This window comes from Puma concolor, chromosome A1 (assembly GCF_028749965.1).
Source record: "Puma concolor isolate L17-30 chromosome A1, mPumCon1.1.hap2, whole genome shotgun sequence".
Taxonomy (NCBI): Eukaryota; Metazoa; Chordata; class Mammalia; order Carnivora; family Felidae; genus Puma; species Puma concolor.
The window spans coordinates 125,230,212-125,244,923 of NC_141667.1; the positions used below are offsets into that span (position 1 = coordinate 125,230,212).

The 14,712-nt window shown below is 47.0% G+C and overlaps 1 protein-coding gene across 4 annotated transcripts; it reads left to right on the plus strand.

Annotated features, from left to right (window-relative positions):
- Positions 1 to 7,952: 7,952 nt before the first annotated feature.
- On the plus strand, positions 7,953 to 13,215 carry SPATA24 (spermatogenesis associated 24). 4 transcript variants are annotated; one of them, XM_086702881.1, is made up of 6 exons: positions 7,953 to 8,111; positions 9,283 to 9,348; positions 9,576 to 9,706; positions 9,799 to 9,869; positions 12,749 to 12,851; positions 12,933 to 13,215. In XM_086702881.1, the coding sequence occupies exons 1-6, from the start codon at positions 7,995 to 7,997 to the stop codon at positions 13,198 to 13,200; spliced, it is 756 nt and encodes a 251-aa protein (XP_086559007.1). In that variant the 5' UTR covers positions 7,953 to 7,994; the 3' UTR covers positions 13,201 to 13,215. The 4 variants fall into 4 exon arrangements, with proteins under 4 accessions (XP_086559007.1, XP_086559010.1, XP_025780677.1 ...); XM_086702884.1 differs by having other exon boundaries at positions 12,944 to 13,104; XM_025924892.2 differs by having other exon boundaries at positions 12,959 to 13,104.
- The last annotated feature ends 1,497 nt before the right edge of the window (positions 13,216 to 14,712 follow it).

The window sequence follows — 14,712 nt, forward strand, 5'->3', positions numbered from 1 at the left end:
CACAGGGTCAGGAGATGGGTCTAGAGGTGAAGAGTGGATCTTTGGTGGCTGGTAGGGGGCAACTGCTCAGCTGTGGGAGGGAGCAGTTCTAGAAACGCCAGATTTTTCTGCCCAACTAGATCTATCTTTCTGGTTTGGGGGACTTCCTTGATCCTTTCTGAGTAATTGAGGGGATTTATACTATACAATATGCCTGTGAGCCAAACAGGCCGATGGAAAGTTTTCCTATACACATGAAAATCAAAGCTCTTCTCTCCCCAACTCCAATCTCTGCTAGAAAATGGGCCATAATTAAATTGACTTGACATAGATTTCATGGCAGAGATGAATTATCTGTGATGATACTAAATAGAGGCAAAACTAACTCCATTAAATGTCAGGTCTCTTGTCTGTTTTTAAAGCACTGATGGTAGTGTTGTGTTTATTACCTAATAGACTACAACACTCACATCTGGCTTTCCTCAGTAGAACAGTATTTGCCTTTTGCTGAAGAATAGTTTAATCTACTTCGTATGGTCCAAAATATGGCTAAACTATGACTTCCTGGGTTCTATTTTAGATGGGTTGTCCACATGGTGGTAAAATAAGCGTCTTCCTCTTGCCTCCATCTTCTGGAAGGTTTCCTGATCACATATAAACTCTTTAGGTAAGGCTTATTCTTGCTGTCTTGGCGTGCAGCTCTACATGTTTCTGTGAGCATTAATGCAGAATGGGGATGTGTGAGGTGGGGAAGTGGGGCAAAGCAGGGCTCGTGGCTTAAGCAGAAGGTGAAGCTCCCATTCATGAGAATGAAAGTGCTCTTCACGCTGCCTGATCAGCAGTGAGGAGGGGAGGGTGAAAACCCTTCTCACACAGAGGACACTGCAACTTCAAGGAATCCATGTCCCCAGATTAGCAACCCTGAGGTTCATCTGCTCAAACCAGAAAACTTCTGAATTTCCTTGATCAGCTCCAGGCCTCACAACTTGGGACAAGTGACTGGTAAGAAAATGCCACTGCTATGCTTTCTGTTGGAAACTGTTAGAAATTACACTGAACTCCAAACCCCACTGGAACATGGGATCCCGCAGCCTGGCCAAGCCTTGCATTGTTCTCATTTTCATCCTCATGCTCAGGACTGACTTTGTGAGGAGGCATTGTTGGGATTCCGGAAGCTTTCTGTTACAACTGGCCACACCTGCAAGTTCATTGTCTCTGCATGCCCTGTTCCTCACAGAAGCTAGCTCTTAATTAGTATTTATTTTGGACTTATTTATGGTATAAGCTTAGTGCTCTAATATATTTATTTTGGGGAAGGGCCAAGTTACTCTACGTCCTATGTTTGAGCCTGCATTGTTGATACCTCGTGCAGTGACCACCACGTAACTATATACCCATGTGTTCGATATTGACGACGTCACTTGCATCACACTCAGTATTGGGAATTAAAGATGTGAATGTTCTGTGACCAGAGCCAGGTTTGACAGAGGTGGAATCAGCTCCTGGTGGAATACGAATCTTGAGAACTCTGGTCACCTGATCCACTGCATCTGGATTGAGTGTATTTTAACGGAGAAAGAAATTAAACGATTTTATATAAAAAGAATGGCTCTATATTTTTCCTTTGTTCTTTTACCCTTGTCCATGGCACCCTTAGGCACCACAGAATGCTGGACTCCCTTGGAGCCAGTTGGACTAGAGAAGGCTTAGTGTCTCTCCTCTGCTACAGTCTTCCTCATCCATCAGTGGAATTATTGATGTTTAGAACAATAGATAACATTGGTGGCATCACCAATTCTGTATTTCTTGTCTATCAGATGCTAGCAGCTGCAGGATATTATAGCCTACCTACAGAGCTAAACTACTTAGCCCCCAAATCAGGTGTTATCCCAGTTCCCTAATGGCCTTGTTCCCAACGACCCATATTTAGGAAAGTCTTGGTTTAAAAAATACAGTACAGGGGCTCCTGGGTGGCTCAGTCAGTTAAGCGTCCAACTTCGGCTCAGGTCATGATTTCACGTCTAGTGGGTTCGAGCCCTGCATTGGGCTCCATGCTGACAGCTCAGAGCCTGGAGCCTGCTTCAGATTCTGTGTCTCCCTCTCTCTCTGCTCCTCCCCTGTTCACACTCTGTCAGTCTCTTTCTCTCTCTCTCTCTCTCTCAAAAATAAATACTAAAAAAGGGGCGCCTGGGTGGTGCAGTCGGTTAAGCGTCCGACTTCAACCAGGTCACGATCTCACGGTCCGTGAGTTCGAGCCCTGCGTCGGGCTCTGGGCTGATGGCTCAGAGCCTGGAGCCTGTTTCCGATTCTGTGTCTCCCTCTCTCTCTGCCCCTCGCCCGTTCATGCTCTGTCTCTCTCTGTCCCAAAAATAAATAAACGTTGAAAAAAAAATTAAAAAAAATAAATAAATACTAAAAAAAAAAAAAATACAGTACATGGGGGTGCCTGTGTGGCTCAGTCGGAAGAGCATGTGACTTTTGATCTCAGGGTCATGCGTTCAAGCCCCACTTTGAGCGTAGAGATTACTAAACAAAAACACAAATTCAAAATATAGAGTACATGGTTCATAACAATATCTTTCATTTGAAGAAAGATAGAGATGAGATTCAATTCAGCAAAGATGGAGAACTTACTGTGTGTCCAGTGGGCTGAGCTTTGGGGATGGGGGTTGGGGAATAAGTGAGACCCAGCACCACAGCTCCAGCTCCTGAAGCTCATATCTGAGGGCAAAGCTAACTTCAGACAAGTTAGCTCCCCAGTGGGATGAATGTCAAAGGGGAAATCAAGAAAACCTTCAGGTTCTTTAACAGGAATGTGATCCAGTTTGAGGCTTCAGTGAAATCAACTCTGAGAGAGAGAGACCTGAAATATAATCATCCTTCTTACAGAATGCAGTGATTTTTTTTAATGTTTATTTTTAAGAGAGAGAGAGAGAGAGTGGGGGAAGGGCAGAGAGAGAGGGACAGAGAATCCCAAGCACACTCCGCACTGTCAGCACAGAGCCTGATGCGGGGCTCGAACCCACAGATGTGAGATCATGACCTGAGCCCAAGTTGGATGCTTAACTGACTGAGCCACCCAGGCGTCCCTGCAGTGATTTCTTTTTTTAAGAGAAGACAGAAAAATACTCTGAGTGCTCCCATTTCCATGAATAACACCACCATTGATCCAGGTGTGAAAGTCAGAAAGCCAAGAAACCGTGTGGTAGACTTAATTTGAAGTCTCCCAAAGGACCATGCTTAATATTTGTGCCCTTGCATAATCCCCTTTCTAATCTGGACTGGCCTTTGATCTTTAACCAAAAGAATGTGGCAAAACTAGCAGCTTCCATTTTTGCACTTAGGAGAAGTCAGCTGCCATGTAAGTCCAACCACCCTGAGACCACTAAGCTAACCACATGGAGAAACCAGGCAGAGGAGAGGAGAGGAGAACCAAACAAGTGAGCTGGCAGCAAGGACTGAGAACCCAGACAGAAGATCCAAGCTGAGCTGTTTGGGCCACCTTAGCTGATGGGCAGAACAGAAATAACCTGTCCCACCAAGCCCTGACAATATAGTTACTGTTTTAAGTCGTTACATTTTGGGGTAGTTTGCAGCAGTAGACAACCAAACACCTTGGCTTCCTTTGTCTTGTAACCCCTCCTTCGTTAAATCCTATCAGTTTGACCTCCAGAACATTCTAAATCCAACTACTCTCTTCATCTCCTCTGACACCATCTGACTCCCAAACTACCAGCCGCTTTTTCTGATAAAAACTGCAATAGTTTCTTAAGTAGTCTCTGCGCATCTACTCAGGGCCACTTCCAATCTGTACACCTTGCTGCAACCTGAGAGATCTTCCCAGAGCATAAATTATGTCACCCTCTCGCTTAAAATATTTCAGTAGCTTTCTTTTGCTCCAAGAATAAAAACCATCAAAGTTCTTTACGGGGTCTAATGCTTAACAAGTTTCTACCAAGTTTCTCGCCACTGACCCTGCTTGCCCTGTACATCTATCTTTTTCTTTTCTGCCAAACTAGCCTTTTTTTCTTTTTTTGAGTTTTTTTTTTTTTTTAATTTTATTTTTTGAGAGAGAAGAGAATGAGATCATGACCTGAGCTGCAATCAAGAATCAGACGCTAAACTGACTGAGCCACCCGGGTGCCCCCATACTAGCCTCTTAATTACTACACTCTGCCAATCCCTTTTGCCCCAGGGACCTTACATATACTATTCTCTCTTTCTGAAACCCTTTCCCACTCACCTGCCCCTGCCTGCTTTGTTAAGTGCCTCCTGGTTTATCTTAATAGGTTTCAGCTCAAAATCCCACTTCCACACAGAAGCCTTCCCTGACACTCCAGACGGGGCAAAATCTCCCTTTAAAATACTTTCATTCCAGGGCACCTAGCTGGCTCATTTAAAAGAGAATATGACTTTTTTTTTTTAATGTTTATTTATTTTTGAGAGAAAGAGAGCACAAGCTGGGGAGGGGCAGAGAGAGAGGGAGACAGAGGATCCAAAGCGAGCTCTGTGCTGTCAGCAGAGTCACCCCTAGGTAGAGCATATGACTCTTATTAATAGCAGGTCGTCAGTTCAAGTCCCACGTCAGGCCTGGAGCCTACTTAAAAAAAAAAAAAAATACAGGGGCGCCTGGGTGGCTCAGTCAGTTAAGCGTCTGACTTCAGCTCAGGTTATGATCTTGTAGTTTGTGAGTTCAAGCCCCACAACAGGCTCTGCTGACAGCTCAGAGCCCGGAGCCTGCTTCAGATTCTGTCTGTCTCTCTCCCTGTCTCTGCCCCTCTGCCGCTTGTGCTGTCTCTCTCTTTCTCTTAAATATAAGTAAACATTTTAAAAAAATACCCATTCCTCTCAGCACCTGTCATAGCTATAATGTTATTTATTTGGATAATGACTTAATTTAGGATTTAAGTAAGTATTTATTTGATGATTGTCTCCCCCACTAGACTAAGTTTCATTCTGGGTTTATCTGAGCTGAACCTTAAAGAAATGACAAGTCATCTGCACATTGGCTGGAAGTGCAGCCCAAATTCTTTGAAACTACAGTGGGATGTGTCCCCTCTCCTTGAATCTGAGCCCTGAGGCCTCCTGACAAATAGAAAATAGCAGAAATTACATTGTACTGTTTTTTAGGCCTAAGCCTTAAGGAAGTGGCCATCTTCCATTTCCTTTTTTTTGTTGTTAGTTTTTTTTTTAACATTTATTTATTTTTGAGAGACAGAGAGCAAGCAGGGGAGGGGCAGAGAGAGAAGGAGACACAGAATCTGAAGCAGACTCCAGGCTCTGAGCAAGATGTCAGCACATAGCCCGAAGCGGGGCTCAAACCCACAAACTGTGAGATCATGACCTGAGCCGAAGTCGGACACTCAGCCGAGTGAGCCACCCAGGTGCCCCGGCCATCTTCCATTTCCTATCACTTTGGATGCTTTCTCTTAAACCTAATCACCATGCTATGAGAAAGCCTAAATAGACCATGGAGAGGGACAAGAAACTTGGTCCTCAGGCTCAAATGCGTTCCCTGCTGATAGCACTAAATTTGCCAGTTATATCAATGAGCCACCTTGGAAACAGAATTTCTAGCCTCTCCTTTCCCAGTCCCCCCACCAAAATCCCATCTGATACTACATCATGGAGCAGAGATGAACTTTCACTATTGAACCCCGCCTAAATGGAAGATTCCTGAGCAAAATGATTTTTTTTTTAAGCTGTAAATTTTAGGTGGTTAGTTATACAGCAACAGAAAATGGGAACATCAACCAGAAGGACAACGCTGTGCAGAAAGGCCACACTTTCCGGGGCAGGATCACAGAGCTGTTTGTGATGTCATGCCATCCTGAGTCTTACTGAGCCCTGGCTGGCCAGGAGCCTGGAGTGTTTGTTGACATACAGAGGGGGAGTCTGTGGCAGTCCTCAACCAGAGGACAATCTGTCATGTTCATGCTGGTATGCAGGGTGCAGACCTGGATCCAGGGTTCTCTCTTGCTCACAACCTTCCCTCCCCAGGGAATTGGCTGGTGGAGACTACTACACTGCAGAGTTTTGCCCTGAGGGGCAGCCTATTCCAACTTCTGGAGGTGAATGTGAATGGCAAGGGTTATCAAATTAGCATTTCAGGGGTGCCTGGGTGGCTCTGTTGGTTAAGAGTCTGACTCTTGATTTTGGCTCAGGTCATGATCTCATGGTTTCGTGGGTTCAAGCCCTGCAGCAGGCTCTGCGCTGGGGATTCAGTCTTTTTCCCCCAACCACCGCCCCTCCCCTGCTCATGCTTTCTCTCTCCCCCAAAATAAATAACTTAAAAAAAAGAAGTAGCATCTCATTAAAGACTTGAGAGAGAAGAGACAGTTCAAGGGGGGAATCCAGGTATTCCTGCCCCAGAGGAATGTGCAGCTTTGTCCAGGGTGATTCAGATGAACACTCACATTCAATAGACAAAACTCCAAGAAGGCGCTGTGCTGAGCCACGCAACCTACAAGACACCTTCTAGGCCCTTGCTGTCCAACACAGTAGCCACAAGCCACTATGGCTATTTAAATTAAAATGTTAACTAATCAAAACTTTTAATAATTTAAAACAATTCCTCAAGTCTCATGAGCCACATTTCAAGTGCTAAACAGCCAAATGTGGCTAGTGGCTGCAGTATTGGACAGTGCAGATATAGACTATATCCATCACCTACATTTTATTGGATGGTACTGCTCTAGGCCCTTTAAGATTGGTCAACAGAAAAGGCCTTGCTCTCAAGGATGTGAGAACAAAAACAAGAAACAAGGAAAGATAAAACAAGGGCTACCACTGGGAGACTCACAGGAATGGTCACATTTATCAGGCCACAAATTCCAACCCCAAAATAGGTCCTTAAGGAGCTTTGGGGAGCAGCCTGAGTGGCCCACCTGAATTTTCAGCTTCCCTTCCTGGTCACTGATAATACTTTTTCCAAACTCCTTAATATAGTCATTTCTTGCCTGGGGGGTTTCAATTTCCATAACTTTAGTATCCAATATGTTCAACAAAAATGTAACACAGCATCATGGTTAAGAACATGGACTCTGAAATCAAACTTTCTGTGTTAAAACCTGACCTTGGCAAGTTACTCATTCTCATAGAACCTGGTTAAGGGTATTATAACCTACTTCCCAAAGTTATTGTGAAGATTACATGAAAAAGCTTAATGGTGCCACAGAATAGTGAATACTCAGTGAATATTCGCTCCGATTTTTCCTAAGCTTATTTAACCTTATTTGGGTTTTGAAGAAAGCCTTCAATGGGGATATGATCCCCCTATATCCTCAATGGGGATGTGTGATCACTTTATCCTTGTCTACCTCCATTCTCCGTGTCTTGCATGCCCCTCTTCAGTTCTCCTGATCTCTCAGGGCCGTCCCCGGCACTTTGACATGGTGGCACCTGGCTCCAATGTGGCTACCAACAACTTGGTACCAGAGTATGAGGACTCTTCATCTTAGGTGAGGCCACTCTCCTTTTCTGGTCTGTGCTTCCCTTCATTGCTTGGGTTCAGATTACCTAAACACTAAATGTATTCGTACTTGTAAAAGAAATCACAGGAGCCTGGAGTCTCATACTCTGGGTGAAATCCAGAGATTAGGGTGGGAGAAAGAGGGCTGTTAACGTTAAAAATGCAGGAGTTGCCTTAGCTGGCTCTTGCTTCACAGGTCTTGCAGTTTAACAGGCCCTGGGATAAGGCTAAAGGCCTTGTCTGAGTGAGGGCTGTTCACCAAACCGTGCCCCGTCTGCTCCTCAGGTCTGCGTGACGAACACAAGATAAAACAGGTGTGCACATAAACTATAAACTTAAATCCCTAAGGGTTGTTAGAACTTCCTCCACGGGAAGGCTGTGCTTTTAAGAGAGTGGCTGCTTTAAGAGGCGGGCTCCATCCCTACTAACAAAGAAAGTCCCCGCCCCCGGTTGCCAAGGTGCTCTATGGCGTCCCATTCTCATTGGTGAACGTCGGTGGGTGAGGCGCCCAGAGACATTTCCAACGAGCTGGCGGGGGGGAAAGATGGCGACGCCCCTCGGGTGGTCGCAGGGGGGGTCAGGATCAGTGTGTCTCGCTTTCGATCAACTGCGGGACGTGATCGAGTCTCAGGAGGAACTGATTCACCAGCTGAGGAATGTGGTATGCAGCCCGAAGAGCTGGGGGAGGGCCGGACCGGACACCTAAATGGCGGGGACGGGGCCAGACCCTGTCCCGATGTCGAGCTTAGAGCACATTGCCAATGGCGTCATCAGGAGGAGGCGGGGCCCGAGTATGTTCTGGCTGGTAGGGGTGGAGCCAAAAAGGGTCAAGGTCTTCATGATTATTTTCCAGGGAATTTAAACAAAATTAAGTTGCTTTCTACTCTCTGCCTGGTTGTGTAAGGCCTACTAGATATCTCCCCGTGTATTCACTGAGCCTCACTTTCCCCACTTCTAATTGGAGATGACTTCATTGGCTTCCCCGGGGTTCTCAGATGCAGGTATTGAAACTATAACGCGTTTTCCATTATGGACATCTCCTCCCCAGTGTCTAATGCAGCGCCATTTTGAGTGCAGTAAGCACAGGTTTGTCCCTTGCACATGTTAACTTAAGGGCCTGCGACCCTTTAATGCCCCTTTGCTTTTGCCTTCTGAGTCAAATCCTAGTTCATGAGTTCAAAGCATTGGAGCCACAGATTACCTGGACAGGCATGGTAAAGTCTTGGCCAGCTGAAGTTCATGGTTTTTCTGTTTTTATTTTCTATCTTGATAAGAGAGCTGGGAGATATCTCCATCTCAGAAACAAAACTGACTTAACATCTATTTCTCACCCTGAGGGGTGCGTGCAGCTCTAGGCATTCAATTACCTGCAATTCCCTGAGGGTACCCAGCTCTTCTTTGCAGCTGGCCTTTGCATGTATGTTCTCACCATCTAGAACACTTTTCTGTTCCACCCCCTCTTCTTGCCCACCCCTGTTTACCAGTCAGAGCTCATGTCTGATGACCCCTTCTCCAGAAGCAGGTCTGACCCTTCCCCAGACCAGGGGCCTCCTCTGGGCACCACAGCCTTTTGTGCTTCTCCGTCATAGTGCACACTGTGTTAGAAGTACTGGCCATGGGCTATCTCCTATATCAAACTGGTTGCTCCTTGAGGGCAGGACCTAGAGCTGAGCCTCTGTGAATCTTATGGAACCAAATTCTCCCTGTTCAGAGCCCAAGTCTCATCCTAGGTGCCCTGGGTATCATCCCATTGTCTAACCTTGGTCCTGGTCCCTAGAGAGTACCCCTTCAACACCAGCCCCAGGCCCTCCCTGAGCCAGGCTCTGTTGCAGATGGTTCTCCAGGATGAAAATTTTGTCAGTAAAGAAGAGTTCCAGGCAGTGGAAAAGAAGCTGGTGGTAAGTAAGGGCCTCTGTGGGCTCCTGATCTTCCCCCATTTCCTGGGATCCCTATGGATGGGCACAGTTATTATTGGCCTCTGACAGCTTCCTGCCCTAGTAGTGAGGACAGAATCTTCCTGTACCCTGGCTTCTATATGCCTGTCTGAGAAATGGAGCTGTTAATGGAACCTAGGAGACCTAGGGTAGCTCAGGGGTAATGAGGTCACTGCTTTCTGTTCCTGCAGGAAGAGAAAGCTGCCCATGCCAAGACCAAGGTCCTCCTGGCCAAGGAAGAGGAGAAGTTGCAGTTTGCCCTCGGAGAGGTAGAGGTGCTATCCAAACAGCTGGAGAAAGAGAAGCTGGCTTTTGAAAAAGCGTGAGTGGGCCTTTCAAAGGGTTGTGAAGGGTTGGGGGTCCAGGCTGCCTGTCAGCCTTCCCACCCTCTCTTGTCTTATCTTCTCCACTCAGGCTCTCCAGTGTCAAGAGCAGAGCCCTGCAGGAATCCAGTAAGAAGGACCAGCTCATCACCAAGTGCAATGGTAGGCGGGAGGCCCGTGCTCCCCCCCACGCTTACATACATGGGCTCTTCCCTAACAGCGCAGTGCCTGTGTCAAGGGCAGGGTTTCACCCCAACTTCTGCCCCCGGCTGAGGATACCAGGAGGCCCAGGCGGGCCACACCATCGCAAAGGCCTTCAGGGACCAGGCAGGCCACGGAAATGAGGGAAGCAGTTGGTGTACAATATTCTGCATGGCCATAAAGGAATGGGCTCGCTCCCATTTTTCTTGAAACATACGACCTTTTAGTCCAACTTTTGTTTTCCCACTTTTGATGGGTATTAGAAATAGTGTACTTCACTCATACCTGTTACAAGAGGAACAGCAGGGCAAGTACAGTCCTATCTGGGAGCTGACTGCTAGGGACCCAGTAGGGAGGGGTAGGGACTGTGGTGACAGGAAGAGCCGTGCCCTCTCTCAAGGGCTTAGTGCCTCTGCTCTGGGGAGGAGGGGGGCAGTATTGTCAGACCCTTAAAAAAGAAACTGGAAGCCAGTTTTTCATGGAAACTTTTCTGACTTTTTAGTGTTGGCAACTGATTTAGAAATTTTAAAACTATTGTATAGGCTAAGTATAATATGTCCATAGGCCATTAGTTTTCATCTCTGCTCTGTGCAGATGTATGTGGCTCCTTGTTGGCTCACTTGGTGCCATGAGCTGTGGGGCACTTTCTGTCAGCCACCCAGTGTCTCTAGATCCCAGGAATGCCTTTCAGTTTCCCAGAACACTAAATTCCCCTTACCTGGTTTAAGGAACAGATCTGAATTCCACATGCAACATCTGCTTCATACATTGCAGCAGATTTTGAGTAGGCCAGAGACCAGAGCCCAATTCCAAAAGAGATTCAGAGTCCCTTCTGATGGATTGTCACCTGAAGTCTTGGGCACCCCATACCCACCAATCCATCCCTCTCTCTCCCTTGGTGAGTACTCTAATAAGATGCCAACAGGCCGATATCTTGATTTGACTAGGTGGGCTGACAGGCCTTGTGGTTGTTTGACCAAGGGCTCTCAGTAGGGCCTCCTGGGGCCCAACAGGCAGTCACTGCCTCTGTACCCAAGGCCACCAGGCCCCACTCCTTCCTGTCTCTCTGCCTGTCCCCATACTTCCCTAAAAGAAACCTAGAGTTCTTTTCTGGTGGTACTCGAGCATTTCCTAGAGATCAGCCAAGGCCACGGGGTTCTATGTCTGCTTGTGGAAGGTGTGTGTGTGTGTGTGTGTATGCTATGGGGATGGAACCTGGCTGCCCTCCCCCAGAATGTCCCAGACCCCTCCAGTGGGACACAAGCCCTCACCTGAGCAAATCTCATGACCTGAGCCTCCCCCTGGCCTGTTGGCCAGGTTGGGGAACCTCCCTTTTTGTGGTTTTAGTTTGTTTTTTATACTTACATAGTTTCTTATTTTTCTCAAAGGGATTTTCTAACCATTCTCTCTGTGGGTGCTATTTATTTTAAATTCATCTCTAATTTATTTTAAAAGATTCACATAAATTTCTGATGCCTTTTCCCAAAAGAACTTCACAATCAATCAATCTGCGTGACCTGGGGAAGAAGGTTCAATAGGAATGGTCCTATGACCGAGTGAGCTCATTTTCATTCTCTTCCTTCTCCTGTGTCTTTGTCTCCTCTTTTCTATGCTGTGCATTAACTTTTTACCAAATCTTCTCTTCTGAAACCTTAAATACTTCAGCATTTCTACATTTTTTAGACCTTGTGTTCTAGTTAATGTTTGTCTAATCTTTAAAGGTGGTGGGATTTTCTTTCTAGGAGGATCAGAATTTTCCAGAGCTCCCTAAGGGTCAGTTCATGTAAATGAAGCACTGCCTCCCCCCCATCCCTACAACCTCTTTCGATTTGATGCAAGACACAAAAATCATCCTTGCATCTAATGAGCACTTAATTTGGGGTAAGCTTTGTCACCACTGTCTCCTCTCACCTCATGCCCCTGTGCTGTCCCTGTCCCCATATTACAGATGAGAAAATGGGTCTAGAAGAGGAGGCAACTTGCCCAAAGTAGCAATACTGTCTCATCAATATTAACACTGCTAAAACATCACCCTCTGTTCTCTGATCAGTTCCTGAGTTTTAACTCTCTTTCAGGAGCTGCCTCCTTGAGGGTAGGGGCCCTGTCTTCTCTCCTTAAGCCCTAGCACAAGTCTGGGCATCCAGCTGGCCCTCAGTACATCTGGTTGGATTGAGATGACTGAACTAAGTGATGTTTCTAAGTCCTAACTCCCCAGAGGATATCCTGGTCATTCATTCCACACATAAATTTATTGTGTACCTTCTATGTGCCAGGTACGATTTTAGGCCTTAGGGTTAAAGCAGTAAATTTAAGTAATATTTATCATTATGGATTTCATGGATGTAAATCCTAGTAGAGAATAAAAGTGAGTAAAATATGTGGTATATTAGGTATAAGTGCTAAGAAGAAAAAGAAAGCAGGAAAAAGGGATAGGAACTATTGGGAGAGGTTGTACTTTAAACTAGGAAATGTCTTGCCAAGGAGGTGATAGCTGTGAAGATCAGCAGCAGTTAGGGACAGGAGCCATTCATCCTCCTGCCTTTGGCAGCACTGTCCACCTCTCTGCAGAGGCCTTTTCCTGCCCTCATGTGAGTCACCTGGTCCAGAATAGAGTTGTAAAGTCACTGACACATTCAGCAGACATTGTGCCGCTCAGTCACCATCCTATCAAAACGCCATAATAAACTCATTCTTACCATGATGTTAACAGCTACTTGTGGAGAACCCCTGGGTCAGGAGAGCCAAGTTCTAAAAAGACCCATAAGGGAATGAATGCCTTATTTCAGGAAGGAGCCCTTCGGATGGGAACCACGCCTTCTCCCTGCCTCTCTCCCCCACAGAAATTGAGTCTCACATTATAAAGCAAGAAGATATACTTAATGGCAAAGAGAATGAGATTAAGGAGTTGCAGCAAGTTATCAGCCAGCAGAAACAGATCTTCAGGTGAGGCGTCTGGGCTAGGCTGGGGGTTGTTGATGGAAGTAGGGAGCCAGCTCTCTGGTCCCTACCCTAGACTGTCCCCAGCCCATGCCCAGCCAGCTCCATTGCAGGAATCACATGTCTGACTACCGGATCCAGAAGCAACAGGAGAACTACATGGCCCAAGTGCTGGACCAGAAGCATAAGAAAGCCTTGGGGACGCGTCAGGCCCGGAGCCACCAACATCCCAGGGAAAAATAAAATTGTCTTCACCTTCCTGTTCTGTAGCTGTAATGCTGGACCTCTGCCTTCTCTGCTGTGGGGGTCCCCATCCCTCTGGGTTTCTGCCACGTCAGGCCTCACGGTGCCCTGACTCCCAGAGAAGAGGCAGAAGGCACTCTTTTTTTTTCTCCCTGCCTGCCTCCTGGGCCTTCATGACAAAAGGGAGAATCAAGTTACCAGGGACTGGGTGGGGGACAGGCCTTGGACCACTACTTTCCAGGCCACTCCTTGGCTCAGAAAAGGATGCTGCTCAAGTCTTCAGCCCCTGCCACTTCCCTCCCTCCCTTGGATAGTAGGGGGAGTGAAAGTGTGGTGGTATAGCGTAGGGGAGGACTACTTTGTTATCTAATAGGCACTGTCCTTCCTACTCTTGGTATTTAATCCCTCCCTATGTAAACAGCTCTGGTTACCCCTGGTTACCTGTAAACACCCCACCCCACTCCCAGTGCCTTGGTAAATTTAACTCTCCCAACTTGGCTATAGAGCAGGAAGGGCTGTGTGTGTGTGTGTGTGTGTGAAGTCCTGACCAGAGACATCAAAGATCATGGGTTTCAGGACCACAATGAATTTGGGAAATCAATTTCCATCATACAATGTTATGTTATACCTGTGAATCACACTTGCACCTTCTTACACTTCCCCCAAACAGAAGCTCGAGTCTTCCCAAAGGGAAGGAAGGGAAAAGGACCATGCTATGCCTATTTTTAAGGTGGGGGAAGTCTGCGAAGGGTCTAAGACTCACTAAAGTTGCATATGCAGGGCTAGATGACAGGCAGGTTTGATCCTTTCACAAGCCATCTCTGATGGCTAGGTGATCATGGAGACATACCCAGGCAGGAGACCCACTCAGAGGCTGAGTCAGATCTGTCAAGTCTAGCCTAACCTGGGTCAGTGTGAGGATGAGTACAATGGGGATGGGGGTGCTGATGCGTTTGCTCCAAGGCCACCTGGAGCCTGAATCATAGTAGGAACTCGAAGCCAGAAGTTTAAGGGTAAATGGTGCCCATTGTCATTGTCCCAGGGCTATGACGGGTGGTGACTCCTTCCCAATCTGTTCCTGTCCCCAGGGTGCTGGAGTGAGGGCCTTGCAAGTGCCTGGGAGAGCACAGAGCTCTTTCTGCCTCAGAGTCTTTATACAGGGGGCCACAGCTACCCCCAGAGGTTCCTAGGAGACCCCCACATAGGCATCCAGGGCTTGTTCTAGGTGCCAAGGCAGAATGGGAATGCTAGAGCTATGCACTCCAGCCCCATCCAGGATGTTCCCACTAAAGGCAATGGGTCCAGCCAGGGACAGCACCTACCTGAGGCCCTGGCACAACTTTCCGGGTCGAGGGAGCTTACCAAGCAATGCTTTCTATCGGATCGTGGGCTGATGGGTCAAGGAAGGTGGTGGGTACACCCTTATGAACTCTAGCTAGTACAAGTGATAAGGCTGGGGAGAAGGGGTGCACTGAGGTGATGGGAAGACACTGGGGGCTAAGGAGAAGATGAAATTGCTCACAAGATCTGAGTTGCCTGGTCTGAAAGTGTGGTCCTGGCCCCCTGGCTCACATTCTAATCCATACCACCATGGTCCTTGTTAGGCAGACCCCTGCTCAGCCTG

Bases quoted from the DNA above. Each gene is read 5' to 3' on its own strand.
- SPATA24 (XM_086702881.1), top strand. From the start codon at position 7,995: ATGGCGACGCCCCTCGGGTGGTCGCAGGGGGGGTCAGGATCAGTGTGT. The intron at 8,112-9,282 runs GTATGCAGCCCG...GCTCTGTTGCAG, and splicing joins TTCACCAGCTGAGGAATGTG to ATGGTTCTCCAGGATGAAAA. The intron at 9,707-9,798 runs GTGAGTGGGCCT...TTCTCCACTCAG, and splicing joins AAGCTGGCTTTTGAAAAAGC to GCTCTCCAGTGTCAAGAGCA.